Source organism: Abramis brama, assembly GCF_963993115.1.
Source record: "Abramis brama genome assembly, chromosome: 21".
Taxonomy (NCBI): Eukaryota; Metazoa; Chordata; class Actinopteri; order Cypriniformes; family Leuciscidae; genus Abramis; species Abramis brama.
The window spans coordinates 12,284,422-12,305,562 of record NC_139983.1 but is presented as its reverse complement, the minus strand read 5'-3'; the positions used below and the strand labels follow the sequence as shown (position 1 = coordinate 12,305,562).

The following is a 21,141-nucleotide window of genomic DNA, read 5'->3' as shown; positions in this document are numbered from 1 at the left end:
CCAAAGCACCAATGCACTTTACAACACCGGACCTAAAGAATGCTACGGTGAAATACTATCTTACAAGACGACGACTGCCTGCAGTAATGCACTAAAAGTAATACAATAAAAAGCTCTATATCCATAAACATAGCAAGCATCCCTGATTCTGTTACAATAACAAAGGAAATCTGGTATAAATTAGGAGCTATAATGGAACAAGCATCAATAAAACCCCAAAAGCTGTACAAACACACCATTACGCAGCGCCTTGTATCATTAGACATGTGAACAAATAAAAACATTAAGGATACAGTCCTCCTCATGCATAAATGACTCTGCAATCTGTAAAAAAATGAATTTAGCCTATTAGTTATTATGCATTACATTACACAGTGAAAAGCATCATTAGGTAAGACCCTACAGTAACTCGAAATTGTATTGTAATTATATTATATAAATGAAAGTACATTCAAATGGTGATGAAATGTTGAATCATATATGAATCTATACTGACCTGTTAAGCATTATATAATGATTGTTAATGAGAGTTATTATAAAGTGTTACCAATAATTATACAGATGATGCACAGCTAAAACAGGCTGCATAAGCAAGCTGTAACTGTACAGATGTTATATACCTGATAAACAAGTCATTTAAACTCAGACAGCATTTGCTCTACTACACCTGCATGCATTATCGCTATCTGAGTAAAACTCATGACATCGGCTCTCTTCAAACTCCTTGCAAAGTAAAGTCAGCGGTGAAAATCACTACATTAATCACTAAATCATTCAAAATCTCTTCGAACGACGTAGTTCAAATTACCGTTCACAGCCTGAACAGACATATACAAACATGGGAGGTCATGTCTGTTGACATGATTATGGATCATATGACGATTTCTGAACGACTCACTTTTGCAGCTTACTTTCAATAAATGATCTGGGTGGGCTGGGGAAGTAGCTTTGTTGTTAATGTTAGAGTATGTCTACATAGTACACTGAAAAAAGAAAAAAAAATCCAGTTATCTATGATTTGTTCCTTTTAAAATGTCTTATAAGAACAAAAATCCACATGTGAGCAGTTTCGACAGTCGTCTTGTAGCTCCTTATAAACCTCTCCTCAGGATGATACAGACCCAGCTGCACATCTGAGCTAGTTCTTGTAAAACATGTTGAATAAGGTCAAGCTCAAATAAACATTTAATAGAGCTTGTCTGACCATTTAAGGTGCTGGTTATTCTGCTTCCTATCAGATACTTCATGTTCTGCCATCAGTCAATGTTATCACTATCAGCACTGGCCAACAGCAACAACAGACTAACACGAGCTTATTAATGAACCATGTGGAACAGTCCAGGCAAATTCATCTCGTGATCTGGCTCACGCACATTAGTTTAGACTGAAGAAATCAGAGGTTTGCACCATCTACTGGCAGTGATCAAAAGTGACAGTTAAAAACATTTGTAATGCTGTCGTAAAACATAATGTATCATGGTCTCCACCAAAAATATAAAGCTGTTTCCAACATTGATAATAACCGAGTATCAAATCATCATATTAGAATGATTTCTGAAGGATCATGTGACGCTGAAGACTGGAGTAATGATGCTGAAAATTCAGCTTTGCCATTACAGGAATATAATTACATTTTAAAATATATAAACTTTTTAAATTGTAATAATATTTTACAATATTACTGTTTTTACTATATTTTTGATTAAATTATGCTGGCAAAATCAACAGCCTAATCATCTTCAAATCAACAGGCTTCCCAAAATAGGCAGTGCATCCAATCTCTATTTTGAATTTTTTTAAATATATTTATGTTTTTATGATTTATTATTTTGTACAACATACTCAACACCTTAAACATCAATCCCTTACAGCCTTGTTTTCATTCACGTGAAATGAAATACTGCATCCGATCTCCCTAAAGTCTGTTAGAAACAGACAATTACGCACTAATGAATGAATGGTGAGAGATGACATTTAATTTAACAACATTTAATTTAACACCTCATTACTTATTTCGAACAGAAAGACGTATGAGGGCTTTTCACTCTTCAAATAGTTAACCCTGGTTCATTCTAAACCCCGGGCAAACGGAATCCTGGATCTTGCTTCACGCTTCACACTGCTTAAACTTTACCCGAGGTTAACAATTAATCCTGGGTATTCATAAGCTGCCGTTTCACACTGTCCATTCTTAAACCCTGGGTTAACATCCTTATTTGCATATATATGGTGTCAGTGTCACTGATTGGATGACCTGTTTACATAGAAGCTCTAGCACTCACCTGTCCCATATCATATATAGCTGACTGCACTATCAAGTTGTTTTCTGAATGATCAGAAAACAATAATAAGTGTTAGACAATTTCGACTAGATGCTTAGCTACAATCATCTAGTCAAAATTATCTAACACCGTATGTTTCTTTCACCCTGCACATGTTTGGCACCACAATGCAGGGTTAACAGCGCAAAAATGGGGCTAACCCTGATTTTACATTACAAGTGTGAAATTTTCCTTTACCCGAGGTTTAAAGCGGGGTTTAGAATGACATAAGTGCCCTGTGAAGACCCTCAGAGAGGAGATGAACAACATTAGTATGAGACCTGATGGAGGCAGTGTGGCAGAAGAGGGTGGTCTCCCTGCTCCCCCAGCTCCTGGAGAGATGCCGACAGGGGGTGTCCGAAGCCCTGGGGGGAACCAGCATCGCCCTGAGGAGGTCCTTCAGGGCTGACAAGACCCTCTGACACTGGAAAAACAACAACATCCTCTTTAAAAAGTGTTGACACTGAAAATTGACTATGGTTTCACTCACGTAACACTAACTGTATGGCATTTCATCATAATTATTATTACCAATGGACTTTAATTTATGTGGTTCAGTATCATTTTAGTATTATTTATACACTAGTATTATTTATAGTTTTAATTAATATTGTGAATTGTCTTTTATTTTTATATTTGCAGTTTTCATTTTTAGCCATTTTGTTATGTGCTTTTGACATATTATTATTATTATTTACTTATTACTATTTAGGTTTAATTAGATTTTATTTCAGTTTTCAATTAAATTAGTTGTCAATGCAAAATTTCAATTTAGTTTTTTAAAAGTTGAATTTAGTCTAATGCTTTTAGAATTTATTTCATATTATTTTAGCTTTGTTTTATTTAACTTTTTTTATATAGTTTTTAATTTTAGATTTTAGATTATTTTAGATCTTTCCATCTTTACATTGCATTCGGAGATCGACTACTTTTGACTGACAAAATTCCAGCCACCGGAAACACTAACTGATAAAGTGAGTCGTACAAAATCTTTCTTTTTAGTAAACTCTGTGTACACAAGCAATGTTCTCAATGCTGGAGTTCATGTGTAGAGCCCCTGGTGATACTTCAAGCACAGTTTCATGTTGTGTCGAGCCTTCTTAGTGTTTTAAAAATAGCCATTTTTGATGCTATCATAGTAGTGCCCCAAGCACTCCCATTCAAAAGGCATTTTGACTGAAAACAAAAATACGGTCAAACTTAAAAGTGGCGTTTCCATTCCAATTATGCTTTTAAACGAATGCTGCCAGGCCAGTAGTTGGCGATGTCACGATGTAAAGAAACACACTACGTGCCTATAGACTGAACATACGCATGATATCACTATTTTCACATATTCACGTTTGTGTAGTTTACACTGAGACAATAACGGAATAATTTTCATAAAATCCACACTTTGAAACAGTTGTTGCGTAAATGAACGGCCAAAACACATAAAAAGTTTTATGTTTTTAGTTGAAAACGGTGTCATGTAATCGGCCCCTAAGACCTAAAGTGCTTTTTCATTACAATACATCTAACACACAGGCATCCAAAATGTCCCTTTAAATTGAATGGAGCGGCAGCACCCAGCGTTTGTACATCAACACAGATGCATCTCACTCTAGAGGTTGGCCTGTATTATTCATGCCACTCAAACCTGTCAAAAGGTGCACGACAACAAAGGGATACACAATCACTCGCTCTACAGCAGAACTAGAAACAAAAGTCTTTCACTATTACTCATGGTGCCTGACTCCTCAGAGACAATAGAAATGCTTCTCCACCCACAGCCTGATCAAGCCAGTGCCAAATAAATGCATTCATGTCATTCAGGGTGACACTGTTTGGACTAGGTTGTACCTCAGGAACAATTTAAAGTCCAAGGACCATTCAGTATCAGTAATTTGTTTTTTGTATATAAGTGTGACCTGGTTCCTGAACGTACCTAGCAGAAAGAATGGATAAATAATCGTAAGTTTTTGATTAGTAGCATATAATCTAATTTATCCTAGCAAACATTGACAGAAAAAGTCCATTTGACTGGCATATAAAGTCACCAAGCTTCATTTCTTTATGTAACTTCAGGGGAAGGAATATACAGGTGTGCTCAAGGATATCTCATTGACTTGCTACTGATTCTCTGAACTCTTGAATATGTTGTAATGATTCAATGCCACGAACTTCCCAATCTTTGGTTAAAAAAACCCTGCGCAGACTAACTCTTAGGCGAGCTGGCGGTTTGTATTTGTGTGAGAACTGTGGAAGAACATTCACGCACATGCACTGACACATGGCTCAACAACACATCCATTTAACTTGGGATGACTGCTTCCAGGTCAACACGAGGAGAATCTCACATTGTGCTCTAATTCCGTGAAGCTTTGGGACTGATTAACTGGTTCTGCTCTGGGCAGAATCCGTTTTAATAAGGAATGACATGCAAAAACGAACCAAAATTTGTTTTTAGCATGCAAAGCTTATTCATTTGTTTAGCCATGGCACTTCTGAACAAACAGTATTTTACTGTAGTAGTTTATGGAAAGCTAAATTAGTCCTGTAATATGATAGAACAGCTGCATATGTTATAAACCTGATGGATTCACTTTGGGTTGATGACAGATTTCTGATTCACTGCTTTGTTTTGGTATTATTGATGTACTACTGTAATATTTATTAATATTTTGACATTTTTTATGTTCAATTTTCATTTTATATTAAGTGTTAGTAATTTTGCTGGTTTTTAAAAAAATATTTCTATTTAGCTTGAATTGATTTTTATTATAATTTTAGTCATTTTAGTTCTTCAACTTCAACTTATTTTATTTCCGTTAGTTTTTAAGCACCTAATTTATTTTATTTTATTCAGCTTTATTTAAATTACCATTTATAATACCATTAATAAAAAGAATTGGTAACACTTTAATGTTAATATTAATGCTTTAGAAGTATTTTTAGTTATTAATTAATGTTAATAATGTAGTTATTCATCTTAGTTCATGTTAATTTCAGCATTTACTGTACAAGTACATTGTTAAAATCAAATGTTGTAACTGTTAATATTATTTAATGGACCTGAGCTAACATGAACTAACAGTGAACAGTAATGTTAACTAATTTTAACAAAGATTAATAAACACTGTAACAAATGTATTTCCCAACTGCTATTTAATGTTAGATAATACATTAACTAATGTAACAAATGGGACCTGATTGTAAAGAGGTTTTTTTTTTTTTTACAGTTTTATTTGTAGTTTTAATTAACATATCACGACACTATACTGAATGATTAGGTTATTATATATCATGTTGTAGTGTTTTAATATGAAGGCATCTTTTAAGCCTGGTTTCAATCAACTGCTAAACCACACACACACACACACACACGCACACACACGATGGACCGTCCTATGCAGCGAGCGAGTTTCGTTGCTGTACAGGTTTTTTTTTTTTCAAACTGTGTTCTGTGAATTGTCTCTGTTTGACAGTGTCTGTTACCTGTAGGACTGGGACTGGGTGTCGGGGAGTCTCGGATGTGTCCATCCAGCTCTGGAGAGAATGCGCCACTGTTACTGTCCCCCTCTTCTTCCTTCTCCTCCTCTTCCTCGTCCTCCACCCTGGAGCTGTCGTAATCTTCATCATCACTATTGTCATTAGCATGATCCTGTCTGAGGGGCTTCTGTCCACCACGGGGCCCCTGCTCCACCTCCTCTGCTTCCTCCACCAGTCGGTTCTGGTTCTCGTCCGGGCTGCAGCTGGACTCTGAGTCATTTAGGAGGTCGGGGTCGGTTAGTCCTGCCCGCCTCACTGGGCCATCGCTCTGCCACTGTCCGTCGTCCATAAGGTCCAGCTGACTGAGAGCATGAAGATCCACTCGAACCCCTGCAGGCCTCACAGCCGCTCAGCCGCTGGAGAACAAATCAGAGCGACACTTTAATGGCCATGAGCCATCATGAAAAGAAAAGAGCTCGCTGGCCTTTAAGAGACCTGACTCATAGTTTACCCATGATTCCACTTCAAGCTGGTCGAGTGCAGTGCACGAATCAAAACTCTTGAGATTTCTCCATTTGTTCTGCTTTGTTCAGAGGTAAAATGAAAAATAGATTTTTCATCAATGTGAGTTTTTTTTCACCTCACATGTTTGGTATCATTTTAGAAAAAGAAAAATCTAAAAAAATCTTCTATCAGAGAAAAAAATAATAATAATTATATATATATATATATATATATATATATATATAGTGAGGAAAATAAGTATTTGAACACCCTGCTATTTTGCAAGTTCTCCCACTTAGAAATCATGGAGGGGTCTGAAATTGTCATCATAGGTGCATGTCCACTGTGAGAGACATAATCTAAAAAAAAAAAATCCAGAAATCACAATATATGATTTTTTAACTATTTATTTGTATGATACAGCTGCAAATAAGTATTTGAACACCTGTCTATCAGCTACAATTCTGACCCTCAAAGACCTGTTAGTCTGCCTTTAAAATGTCCACCTCCACTCCATTTATTATCCTAAATTAGATGCACCTGTTTGAGGTCGTTAGCTGCATAAAGACACCTGTCCACCCCATACAATCAGTAAGAATCCAACTACTAACATGGCCAAGACCAAAGAGCTGTCCAAAGACACTAGAGACAAAATTGTACACCTCCACAAGGCTGGAAAGGGCTACGGGGAAATTGCCAAGCAGCTTGGTGAAAAAAGGTCCACTGTTGGAGCAATCATTAGAAAATGGAAGAAGCTAAACATGACCGTCAATCTCCCTCGGACTGTGGCTCCATGCAAGATCTCACCTCGTGGGGTCTCAATGATCCTAAGAAAGGTGAGAAATCAGCCCAGACCTACACGGGAGGAGCTGGTCAATGACCTGAAAAGAGCTGGGACCACCGTTTCCAAGGTTACTGTTGGTAATACACTAAGACGTCATGGTTTGAAATCATGCATGGCACGGAAGGTTCCCCTGCTTAAACCAGCACATGTCAAGGCCCGTCTTAAGTTTGCCAATGACCATTTGGATGATCCAGAGGAGACATGGGAGAAAGTCATGTGGTCAGATGAGACCAAAATAGAACTTTTTGGTCATAATTCCACTAAACGTGTTTGGAGGAAGAAGAATGATGAGTACCATCCCAAGAACACCATCCCTACTGTGAAGCATGGGGGTGGTAGCATCATGCTTTGGGGGTGTTTTTCTGCACATGGGACAGGGCGACTGCACTGTATTAAGGAGAGGATGACCGGGGCCATGTATTGCGAGATTTTGGGGAACAACCTCCTTCCCTCAGTTAGAGCATTGAAGATGGGTCGAGGCTGGGTCTTCCAACATGACAATGACCCGAAGCACACAGCCAGGATAACCAAGGAGTGGCTCTGTAAGAAGCGTATCAAGGTTCTGGCGTGGCCTAGCCAGTCTCCAGACCTAAACCCAATAGAGAATCTTTGGAGGGAGCTCAAACTCCGTGTTTCTCAGCGACAGCCCAGAAACCTGACTGATCTAGAGAAGATCTGTGTGGAGGAGTGGGCCAAAATCCCTCCTGCAGTGTGTGCAAACCTGGTGAAAAACTACAGGAAACGTTTGACCTCTGTAATTGCAAACAAAGGCTACTGTACCAAATATTAACATTGATTTTCTCAGGTGTTCAAATACTTATTTGCAGCTGTATCATACAAATAAATAGTTAAAAAATCATACATTGTGATTTCTGGATTTTTTTTTTTAGATTATGTCTCTCACAGTGGACATGCACCTACGATGACAATTTCAGACCCCTCCATGATTTCTAAGTGGGAGAACTTGCAAAATAGCAGGGTGTTCAAATACTTATTTTCCTCACTGTATATATATATATATATATATATATATAAGAACTGCCATTGAACATATAATCAGTTAAAATTTTCCCTTGGATGAGAAGTGAAATATACCAAAAAAAAAAAATCCAACAATAGAAAAATAGAAATAATCAAGAATTTTTCTAAATTAAGGGGAAAATTACAACAAATTTGTTTCATTTATATCTACCAATATACCAATTCATTTAATAATTAGCAATGGTATCTTAAACTAAAACATTTTAGTATATGGAAAATTTGGAAGACTTCTGTAAACATTTCTGAGTTATGATACAAATGAATCACTTAATCAAGTTTTTCTTCATTCTTTATGAATGGATTCAACCCTTTTCATACAAACATGCTGAACAAATGACGCATTTAAACATTTGGCTCATAACCAAACAGAAAAAACAACAAAACAACAAAATTGTGTAAAATGAATACCATGCCATTCATAAACGCATAGATATCGGCACCAACCTGCTGTCCTGTGTCCCTTTAGTCCGCTGTAATAAACTGATGTAGAAAATGCTCTATATAGTCAATATACTATCTCTCTCTCTCATACTGATTGTTTGCTTCCCCTGAATGGTGAATTCATACACCATGGAGATTTTCCATGATGGTCCCCATTGGGTTGTTATAGGAGAAAGAGCATCATGCTTATTGCTATACCGTCTCATGACAGCTTATGCAATATCATACAGCATCTTACAGATCTTAAAGCAGACTGCCTGTTTTGTTTTTTCATGCTCAGGGGGATTCTAGAGCCGCAGATACGAACCAATGAATGAATGAATGCTTATAGGTCACTGAGTGCAATGATAATGTGCATTTAGTGAACAAACTGAGCTAAATCCAGTGTTGTATTGTTAACTAAAACTATTAAACTATTAAAAAAATTTGCATTAATAAATAAAAAATACTAGATGTATAAAATAAAAATTTAGAAATTAGAAATGTTGCCTTGGCAAATAACTGAAATAACATAAGTTCCATTAAGATAACATTGAGTTGATGTAAAATTACAGAAACTAAAGCTGAAATAAATATAAATTAACGCTAAATGGAGATTTGAAATAAATAAACTAATAAAAATGACACAAAAAAAACATACTAAAACTTAATTTAAAATTATAATAAAAACTGAAAATATAAAATAAAAGCTAATTTTCTACTAAAATAATCAAATACTGGACGCGCTGCAAACTAGTGAAAACTCACTGTTTTGAGTTCAGAGGTTGGGAGGATAAACATTTAAAGAGATATGGAATTAGCTAATAAATAAATTTGAGTACATTAAATTTTGAAATCACAATCATGTGTCACAGCCTTGAATCGTATTTGAATTGTATTAGCTCCTTTTTTCCCTGTTTGTTATTTGTTTTTAATTTCATTTAAATCCATCTATTATTTTTGTGAGCATATTTTATGATAATTTGAAATCATTTTTATGTAAAGCACTTTTAATTACCAATGTGTATTAAACATGCTAATTAAACTTGCCTTGTGTTGCCTTATACAACAGAACTCCACCATTATGTCACAATTTATTATGTTACCATTATGTATTATTATGTAGCCATTAGGAACCTGGTTGTTTGTTTAGAGAGCCTGATGTTATCTGGCCCTGTAGAAGAACAGACTGACTCACAGCAGACCCCAGGCGTTTATTCGCTTTTCTGACAACATATAGTGACTCAGTGAGCTGGGGACCATCAGATCTGTGCCTGTGGATTAACACCACCTACACACATCCAAACCACATCATCGAGAAGGGCCAGGTAAACCTGCTTGACACATGGGGTTTGCATCAATTCTTACTGACAACAGCTATTGTGTGTCGGGCTTGTGACCGTTTTAAGTTTTTATGTTAATAGATGACACTTTAAAGGGCACGGACAGAATAACATGAGGTTGGTCATGCTATGGCAGGCAGACATTTGGGTATGTGAGCTGCCATGTTCATTCATCCGCTTTCTTTAAAGAGAGAATTCATTAATAATCAAAAGACAGCTGCGGTTTCTCATTAGCTCTTTTAAAAACATTAAAGCCTGCGGGGAGAATGAAAGAGGGAGAGATGAGAAATAGGTTTATTCAGCCTGAATATCAAGCATGGCTGGAGTAGCTAGACACAAATGTGTCTGACACGCACACAGCGTTCTTCAAATCCATCTGTGAAATCCACCTCAATCCTCCATTAAGGAGTTTGAACTATTCTGATTTAAAACCGAATGTTTATATGCTAACGGAAGTAATACTAAAACTTCCTTAATGTTATAGAATACATTTCTGATACTTAATTAACATACTAATGAACTATACTTTATTTTGATTTTGATTAGTCAGTCATTGCAATAGAGCGCAACAGTTGGGATCCAGAAGTTAAAATCCCATATGCATTCAACAGTTCAACAGTGGTGGAAAAACTACATTACCCATGATTCTGCAGAGAAATCTCCACCAATCAGAGAATCACAAGTAAATTAAGCAAAAAGAACACTTTAGCTCCCGCCCACTCCCATTATGCACTGTGAATGATGTAGAGATAGGGTGTGTTGACTGACACTTGACCAAAGACATGTAAACGAACCAAAAACAGGACAAAATACCATCCTACGTAGGCTACGACCATACAGTGAGCGCATTTAGCCCAGAACACAGCATTGTTTTGGGTGTTCGACAAGTTCCGTCGAGAAAATATACGTCATAAAGACTTTTTTGTTTTCTATCTTTAGATTAAGTGTTAAAAATGAGTGTGAACGTAAGCGAAACAGTACTAAATGTATCAACCAAACTAGAAGTGTGAACACACCCACAGCTTCCCTATACACTCTCAAACTACTTAAATGTTTACATATAATAATATAGCAACATATTTTGCAATAAATGTAATATATCTATCTATCTGTCTTTAATTCCTAAGAGAAAAATGAATGGGAAAAATACCTCTGGAACCAATGCCATTAAAAAAGTGGATGGGCACTGTTGCACTCTATAAGCTGTCAGATATTTGTAAAGAACAACTGTTATCATTATTACAAAATGAATGTTAAATATTAATTTGGTAATAATTTTGTACATAAATGCAACATCCACCCTGAGCAAGACGATGACATAGTGCTCAAGATCATTTTGCATCACCCTGAAGTGGTTTATTTTATGATAATGACCAACTCACTGCATATCATCACTTATTATGTACTAATATTTAATGATAATACAAGAAAAGTGCAGGTTAGCAAAAATGTCAAAATTTGACCTTTAAGAAAGGTTGTGACCTCTGTGGTGAGTCAATACATTGAAATGACAGTGTCAACTGGCTTGATTGCTTTCCTATCACAACAGTGATTGATTTCACTGTATTAAGAGCACAAAAAAAAGTTACTTAAACACACACACAAAAAAAAAAAAACATTTTTGGCATAACATGCATAGCTCACGCTCTGAGTGAAGCAAGATAAAGCAGACATAACTCATTCTGTTTTGACACATGATATGACACTTCAAATAATGCTTAAACTTCAATCCCCATTCACTTTTCCTGTCATATTTATGCCTATAAACTAAAAGGGATCATTACAGATCATGCTGCAGCTGGATGAAAACAGATGTTGATATTATATAATGCAGTGTGTCCATCACGGTAACGTTATATAGACACACATGATCCGTGCATCAAAACATCTGTCATATTCATATATAAAGGGTTAAAGCTTTATAAAAGCCGCTTTCTTTACTGCACATACATACCACATTTGTCTAACTTCTAACAGAAGTGTTATATATCACATAAGGTGCCGGTGGTAAGGATAGAGCAGAAGGAGCTGTCATTAATTCAAGCGCTAACATGCATAGCATCATAAGTGCATCAAGCCTTTAGTTCAAAAAGCTGCACGTTCCATTCTGCTTTTCACAAGCGGATATTCTCTTTCATGAATATTGCATTAAAAATAAGAGACAGCACTTACAGATCGATCGGGCAAGGTGGTTTGAAATCGGATGGACAGGCAACCGCGCTCTTGCCTGTCGGCTGATGTGTGTTTGTGTTGCTGCACATCTGCGCAGCTCTTCCTGCCACTCATCCGGGTACTTCAGCTGTCTGCGTAGCTCAAAGATAGATGCCATCGTCCGCCATATTGGAGCGGTCCGTGAACATTCGAGAGTGGATTCAAGACAGCGTCTGCAATTGTAGTTAGACGCATGTATGAATATATATATATATATATATATATATATATATATATATATATATATATTCTGGACCGCTCCAGATATTATAGTGATATCTGGAGCGGTCGAGGGTGATTCTACGCATATATATCTATGGCGCAGCTCCTCTCCTGTCACTCATCCGGGTACTTCAGCTGAAGGCCTTTATCTGATGAATATTAATCGCGTCTTGCTACTGTTGCTTGGGAACTTAAACGTAAGATCATTAATATTTAAGATCCTGATGAATATTAATCGCGTCATGCTACTATTGCTTTGGAACCTTAAACGTAAGGCAATTAATATCATAGATATCATAATATCTATGAATATTCAATCAAGACCCAAACCTTCGCCCGCCATTCCACCGTGTAACGTCAGCACCGTATCTTTACAGTCTATGGTCAGCACACGTCACATATCTATGATGCAGATATTTATTTTTATTTTTCTAGTCTGTTATTGGGTAACCTTCCACACATGTAACATAATTAATATTTATGAACCAAGCCTGTATCATAATAGGATAGGAAATTTGCAGAGGATCATTGTGATTATATAGTAGGCTACGTTATGCCACCTTGTGGGTGGAATTATAAATTAAGTAATAATTTAGTAGTTCATTCTTAGTAATTTTAGTAAGTTTGTTAACATTATTTAATGCATTGCGATTGCGAACTAACATGAACAAACAATAAACAATTATATTTTTTACTAAATAACATTACCAAAAGTTATTAAAAGCTTTACAAAATAATATTGTTCATTGGTGGTTCATGCAAGTTAGTGCATTTACTAATGTTAACAAATGGGACCTTCTTGTAAACTGTTACCAAAACAATAAAAACAAGTGACTGTTTTCAATTATTATTATTAGCCTACTTTGGTGAATTACCCTACCCTAACAACCCTAATCATTCACTGATGAGTGAGATATTCTTTTAATATTAGGAGATGTGGTGTTGTTAAGAGTCAAGGGCATAATGCGATTCAGAAGTTTTTAAATTGTAAGAAGTCTTTGAATGATGAACTATAGGTTATTTAGATTCATTAGCATTAATTAGGTTAAAATATTATATTGTATGGGTTTATAATCAGATAAAAATGAATGGCCCGTATTTAGATTCATTAGCATTAATTAGGCTAAAATATTATATTGTATGGGTTTATAATCAGATAAAAATGAATGGCCAGTGATTCAAAGTTTTCATTGAGAATAATAGGTGATCCATTGTCCAAAAGACTCATCAAGAATGCAGGAGAATAGCTCCTGTAAAAGAAAATCAACCGCACAAGATCAACCTTATGTGTTATATCTTTGATGATAAATTCAATTTCTATAAGGACAATGTTCCACTTATTCAGGGCTATTTAAAATCTGATCTTGTTTTCCATGCTGAATAAGTACAGGATGTCCTGCACAAACCTTAAATACCATAAACCAAACAAAAGCTGGACATTCCGATTCTTTAACAGATAAGAGGGATGAGTGTTTATAGTGTTTAAATATTTACCAGGCTCTTACTTTGAGACTTCCAAAAGTTCAATGAATATAATGAATAATCATTTTGAACATTATATCAGCATTCACAATTTTATTTCTTATTAGGTATAGGCTATATGTTTTGAATTTGAATTTTGAAGTGATGAGTTTAATGTTGAGCAACCTTCATAAAGTAAAAGTTCTTAAATACACTAGCCTATGTGTACTTTAAGTTTCAGCTCTAGAGTTGGGTGGTGTCGAGAGGATCATTATAGAAATAGTTCCTGTCAACAAGTGAAGAGTCACCAACTCATCTACTCAGTTTTCAAATCTGGTCAGATAGTAGCACGGTGACACTAAACTGTGGAATGTTTTCCATATTTGATGAAAAAATGGGGATGGTTACTCTTTGCTGGATATCAGGTGGCAATACTGTAACTGATCAGATTATTTCAGGGAATTCCACAAGAGAAAACTACAAAACAAAAATGTAAATTTTATATTAATAATGACAAAAATAATAACACTAGTTGTTTTGAGAAACAAACTGTTATACCTTTTTTCACTCAAAGTTATTTGAGTAATTTATGTTAACTGTTGTCAAGCATAATGGGGTTACCAAGTGCCTTTCTTTAGAGACCCAGTTAATTGCACTTTTGTGTAGGCACACTATGTAACATTGATCAAAATTAACAAAATTTAAATGCAAAATTAACTAAATTTAAAGGGGTGGTATAATGCCCTTTTCACAAGATGTAAAATAAGTATTTGATGTCCCCAGAGTGTGAATGTGAAGTTTAGCTCAAAATACCCCACAGATATTTTTATACAGCATGTTAAAATTGTGAATTTTTGAGGGTGAGCAAAAACTCACCGTTCAGTGTCTGTTCCTTTAAATGCAAATGAGCTGCTGCTCCTGGCACAGAGGGCGGAGCTTCAAGAGCTTTCACTCACACAGACATGCACTGTGTCGTAACGTGTCCCGTAGAGATCAAGGGGAGGTGGCAGATAGGCTCGGGACTCAGATATCATCCAAAGAGGATTTTTATTAAATGCCAGTGGAGAATTAGGAGTGTACAGATTCACAGTGAGATGTCAAAGAAAAAATTACAAAATGAAACCAAAAAAAAATTTTTTTTTACAAAAATAATTATACACTTCACTCAGTGCAAACTTTGATGTATCAATAATCAAAAGAAATCAAATTGCTACAGGCAGCAAAATCTATATGGATACATTCAGCAATATAACCCCCTCTTTTCCTCCCAAAGGTTCTTCTTTTTTTTTTTATTGGTGGTTAGCAACTATTTCTTGTGCATTACCGCCACCACTGGACTGGAGTAAGGTACGGGAGTTACTGACTATTCTGTACGGTTTTAAACAAACAAATAAACAAACAAAACAAACAAAAACAAACATATAAAGTAGAGTTTATATCCTTTTAAAAAGGCCTGTACTTTTCAAAAAAGTAAGTAAGAAACCAAAAATTTCTCCTGAGCTTCTTTCCAATAAGGTCTTAGTATCTAAAGACACTTTCTTTGCTTCCAGCTGAGTAACAAGCCTTTGCCTAGCCTGACTGCATTTATGACAGTAATGCTCTACTGTTTCAGGTGTATGGCTCTGGCAATACTCACAATTTCCATCACCATGCTTTCTCATTAAGAACAGTGTTTTATTCAGCTTTGTATGACCCAACCTCATCCTAGTCAGCACAGTTTCTTCCTGTCTAGATCTGGTTGTGTGTGTGTCTTTTCCCACTTTCCCTTGTATCCTATATAGATGTCTTCCTGTGCACCCATTGTCCCAGATATGTTGCCAGATATGTTGCCAATGGTTTTAGCCTTAACTATACTTTTTATCTCTGCTTTACTGTGTTTCACATCTATATCTATATTATTTTTCCCTGTTGCTCTCTTTGCATGTTCATCGGCCAGTTCATTACCCTCCACTCCTATATGGGCTGGAACCCATAAGAATGTCACCCTCCTTCCTGATGCTTGCAGTCCATTTGCTAGCTGTAAAATTTCAATTAAAATATCTTCCCTTGATTCAGACTGAGAGTTCTGAATACTAATCAGTGCTGAACTAGAATCAGAGGCAATCACTGCCTGCAAACAATTATTAGACTCTAGCCACAAAAGCGCTAGCCATATGGCTACCAGTTCAGCAGTATACACTGCTAGGTCATCATTTATCCCTTTAGCCTTTACTATGCCCACCTCAGGGATTACATAAGCTACCCCTACTCTCTTCTCAATATTTTTAGACTCATCTGTAAAAACCTTTACACACTGTTTGTATTTTTCTGTTATATAGTTGCTTACCCCATACTTATCCACTCCATCTTTCTTCCTTTCCTCCAACAGTCCTAAATCAACCTTCAATTCCTCTAATATCCAAGGAGGCACTACTGGATATTCCACAGTTGGGCTGATGTTCAGAGAACTGTTGTAAAGTTTTCTTTCATCGAAGCAGAGACCAGGAGACAGTTGGGATCGCGTTCAACGGAAGTTATTCTTTATTGAGAACTCCGCTGTACGTTGCTGTAGTACTTCCAACATGATCTAACTCTAATACAGTATGCATTGTAGTTATATACATTCCAAGGGGGAGGGATTACATAGAGGTGGAGATTCTGAACAAAGCATGCAAATTAAGTATACAGGTTAAGGTAACACCCTAGACTGTGAGGGTCTGGCCCATCCTAATTCAATCAGCATAAGGCTCCAAGAGCCATTTGGGTCCGAAAGCCATTTGCAGAACAAAAGGTGAGATTCTCAGTGAATCATTCGTGTGCTAATCCCATCAGTCTGACAATAAGGAGAGAACAGAAATTGCAACTTTGCTGAGATCTTAACCTTAAAAGATTCTTCACCATGATGTTATGTACAGAAGCATATTTGAAATAGATTCTTAAATTTGTAACCCTTCAGTCCCCCGTTTGAGAGTTCTTAAAAACTCACAAAATACAAATTTAGACACTTAAAAGTTCATTCTTGTAACCTGAAAAAGTTACAGGCACAAGCATGATCTGTGTTGTTCATCTGTAATTGCATGCTGACACAGAAACAAAACATGCAATTTAGGGTCCGTGAATTCTCTGCGTTGTGTATTTTTCATTTTCTTTTGTGATAGTTCGTTCAGCAGTGGGTCTGGTTGTCTTCTTGAGGTTGGGGCTTCATACGCAGATGAGACGGTCGTTGCATATGGATATCGGAAAAGCCATCAAGTTTTATCTGCACACTGTAAGACAGAAAACAAGAGACGACAGAGCAGTATTTCTTCAAACACTAGGGTTGTAGCAGTATTTGTTTAAATAGGGGTTGTATCGTTTTCAGAGTCTGCTTTTGTTGTTTCATTCTTTCCCTATTTCTTAATTTATTTGACACCTATGGACCAGTGAGGTGGGGATAAGTGGGGGATGAGGAAATCTTCACCACATGGCTGACCCCCGAGGCCTGTTGCACTTCGGTTCTTCCATGGGTTCCGCACTGGTATATGTGTCCTATTCTGTCCCTGTTGTGTGCGCACTGTAGAGTGTGTGAGAAAATTGGCACATTTCCATTCTCCAGTGAAACATCAGTCCTAATAAACATCATTAACAGAGGATGGTGTCTGATTGTAATGTTCTGCAGTATAACATTTAAGGCTGTGAGTATACTGAATGTCCCCCAAACAAAGGCTGAGACAGTCACTTTCCTTTTGTTCTATTAAACAAAAATAAGTATTTCATCTTTGTTGTAAGTTACTGGGGAAATTAAGCACTCACAGCCTAAATGGTTAACACTGTATCAAGTTGCCCCACGAGTTTAACGAGGAGGGGAGGGGCTGCTTCAGAATATCAAGCAGGCTAAGCAGAAGCTGATTAACCTTGTTAACTTCTTTAAAGTTCTTTTTGTTTTTCCTACATTCTTTTCCAAAATGTCCGTGCTTGCCACAGTAAGAACAACTGGCTTCTCTAGGACTTTTGCGTTTCTTTGGCTTCTCTGAGTTGACCTTAACAGAAACTGCTGCAATTCTTACTCTCTCTTTGACATCAGAATCTCTTTCCCAAATAGCTAAACTGTCCAAGTTGTCTTCCAGGGTTCTCGTACACCATGTGATGTTTAAGTAAGGCAACGCCTTTCTGTGTTCTGGCAAAAGACAATGAAACCATGTGCGAACCAAAGGGCCATTATCACCTAACACCTTCTCTGGCGTGTCTGCAATTCCACTGTACACTGCAGCTGACTGACAGAATCGTTCTGTGTACTCACAAACAGTTTCACCCTTCTTTTGTACACAATTAGTAATTTTCGACCAATCGATTTTGGGTCCTAAGATATTCTTTAGGATTTTCAAAACACCTTCTCTCAAATCGCCTTTACTGACATGTTGCAGTTCGGAAGTAACAGCAGACTTATAATTGTTGAATTCAGATTCAGTTAAAATTTGTGACATCAGCTGTGTGACTTCCGGCAACGACATGTCGTAAAGATGCATTTTACTGATCAATGCTCTTCTAAATTCAGAAAAATTTGTTTGCACTGATGGCAAACTTTCAGCAATTCTCTCAATATCTTTATGACCTAAATATGTTTTGACTGCTTGTGGCTGCAATATGGGGGTTGCAAATGAAACTGTATCAACACCTTTTCCCTGAGGCTTTTGTCTAGCTATGCACACTTCAACTGCATTTACATCTGCATTGACATTGCTCTCTATTCTATCAAAAGACTGTAAATCAGGATAGCTTTCATCTGACTGTTGGTCTTCTAAATCACCTTTGGTTGAGGCTTTGTTATGGCCCACCTTTGTCTTGAGACAGGACATGTGAGTCTGCAATTGTTTGTTCTGATCGTTCAACTTAGCAATACACAGAGCTTGTTCTTGTGCAATGGATAAGCTAAATTCTCTGTGACAACAGATAATGCCTTTCACATTTTTCTTCCTGATACATGCACCCAACACTTTCTTGCAATCTTCAATAGACCACACTTTGTCTGCATCAATGCCAAATTTCTTTGTTAAATTCAATCTGACTTTCTCAGTCACGATGGAGTCCATGTGCTCTGATAACAAAGACTTGAATTCACTATCTGTCCAAAAAGGTGTAATCTGTCTAGTACTTTTCCTAAACATTTTGTGAATTTCTGTTACCACAAACAAACACAAAAAAAAACCTTCTCTCTACTGTCTTATAAACAGAGGGTACAATCTTACTAGCACATGACGCTAGTCGTCTCTAGCATACACACAATATTAACATGTAACTGTTAATCTTCCCTGCCAACAACAGGGGATAAATTTCATCTCTAAAAGAAAAACTTTTTTAGAGGCTTATCTTTAGTTAACCAAACTCTACAGCTGTTTGTTAACTTCTTCTCTGAACGGCGCAGAGGAAAACAAATTTGTACTGGTCTGCATTGGTTCTTTGAATGGAGTGAAACTCACCGAATCGTTGGTTGTACAGAAAATTTTCGTCTGGAACTCAGTCAGCTTTGTTGAGATCTTTGAGCTTGAAGTTTCAGGATTCAGTCTGGAACTCAGTCAGGCATTGAGATCTTTTTGGAGCTTGAAGTTTTCAATCTGGAGGAAGCTGGAAAGATTCAGTCTGGCAATCTTTGTCAGATCTTTTGTTGAGCTTGAAGTTTCAAGATTCAGTTCTTTGAGCTTAAAATTCTTTGAGTTTCCTTTTTCTCCATCCGGGTCGCGGCAGCATCTGTTGTAAAGTTTTCTTTCATCGAAGCAGAGACCAGGAGACAGTTGGGATCGCGTTCAACGGAAGTTATTCTTTATTGAGAACTCTGCTGTACGTTGCTGTAGTACTTCCAACATGATCTAACTCTAATACAGTATGCATTGTAGTTATATACAATCCAAGGGGGAGGGATTACATAGAGGTGGAGATTCTGAACAAAGCATGCAAATTAAGTATACAGGTTAAGGTAACACCCTAGACTGTGAGGGTCTGGCCCATCCTAATTCAATCAGCATAAGGCTCCAAGAGCCATTTGGGTCCGAAAGCCATTTGCAGAACAAAAGGTGAGATTCTCAGTGAATCATTCGTGTGCTAATCCCATCAGTCTGACAATAAGGAGAGAACAGAAATTGCAACTTTGCTGAGATCTTAACCTTAAAAGATTCTTTACCATGATGTTGTGTACAGAAGCATATTTGAAATAGATTCTTAAATTTGTAACCCTTCAGAACCAATTCCCATATTATTCACCTTATCTTTTATAACCCACCCATAACTTTACTTTCATACTTTCTTTTTCCTGACATTCCCTTAACACTGTCTGAGACATGTGGTTCTCTTTATGCCTCCTGATATTTGCCCAGTATACCAGTGCTAGCTGGTCCCTCCTCAAATGCAGTGGCACCTCTCCTCCCCAAGGTTCAGTTTAGACTGGCTTATATAGCCTAGGACAAGCTCATTACACCCAAGACCATAACAACTGCAAGGGCATCCATACCAAAACCTTTGTAGCCTAAACATATGACCATTTAACTTTCAAGTATAAATAAAATAAACTCATTCGGCAATTTAAACAACCTGTAAACACCATAGGACATTTATCCATGCCTACATCACCAAGAATTAAGTTCCCTTCGCTACTAATAGAAATGGTTTGACCCAACATAAGAAAAAGGAAGCTGTAGTCCCACCCCCTCCTTTGAGGACTTACAGGAACAGGATATGATGAGTAGACAGCATGTGTGCCAACTGTTTGCAATGTGGGAATAAATACAGATTTGAAATAATAAAAAACAAAATGCATAATTACCACTTGTCTCTGTGTGGTTAATGGGAAAAATACATAAAAGGAAAACTACATAAAACGTTGTGATGACCGCTGATATGTGCACCTATCTGCAATCAACTCAAACAGCATATCTTAAACTTATTATAATTGAACGTTATAGAATAATTTCGAAAACTTTTAGCCTTTTATGTTCAAACCGGATTCAGACAATGATGGAGAGACTCAAGAAGGACGTTTCTGAATGGTTAGTTGATGAATTTATGTAGCTTATGTGTAGTTATCTTCTAGTCATTGATTAGCATATTCTGTCTTGATAATCTATAAATCGTGTTCCAGGGGGCGGGGTTTATGTAAATTTTATGGTTGGTGATGTCACTAACCCGGGAGGAATGTCGTGTAGTCCCAACCAGCTGTTTGTTGCAGTCCTTAAAAAGTGATTTCTTTAAAAGCAAACATCTCCCTTTGCTTTGAACTTTGAGCGTTGTAACTTTGCAGATGTTGTTTATGCTAAAACAGCAACATTACACACTAACTAAAGTTAAAAATGTTAAA

The 21,141-nt window shown here is 36.7% G+C and overlaps 1 protein-coding gene across 1 annotated transcript in view; it reads right to left on the bottom strand.

Moving 5' to 3' along the window:
* cnsta (consortin, connexin sorting protein a) overlaps positions 1–12,239 on the bottom strand; it is a 30,616-nt gene extending 18,377 nt beyond the window's left edge. Inside the window, exons 1-4 of the mRNA XM_084097804.1 lie at positions 12,117–12,239; positions 5,799–6,208; positions 2,603–2,745; positions 294–324 (exon numbers count right to left, since the gene is read on the bottom strand). Coding sequence (XP_083953930.1) covers positions 294–324; positions 2,603–2,745; positions 5,799–6,141 — 517 coding nt within the window. The 5' untranslated portion in view covers positions 6,142–6,208; positions 12,117–12,239. The remainder of the gene's footprint in view (positions 1–293; positions 325–2,602; positions 2,746–5,798; positions 6,209–12,116) is intronic.
* Between the last annotated feature and the right edge of the window lie 8,902 nt (positions 12,240–21,141).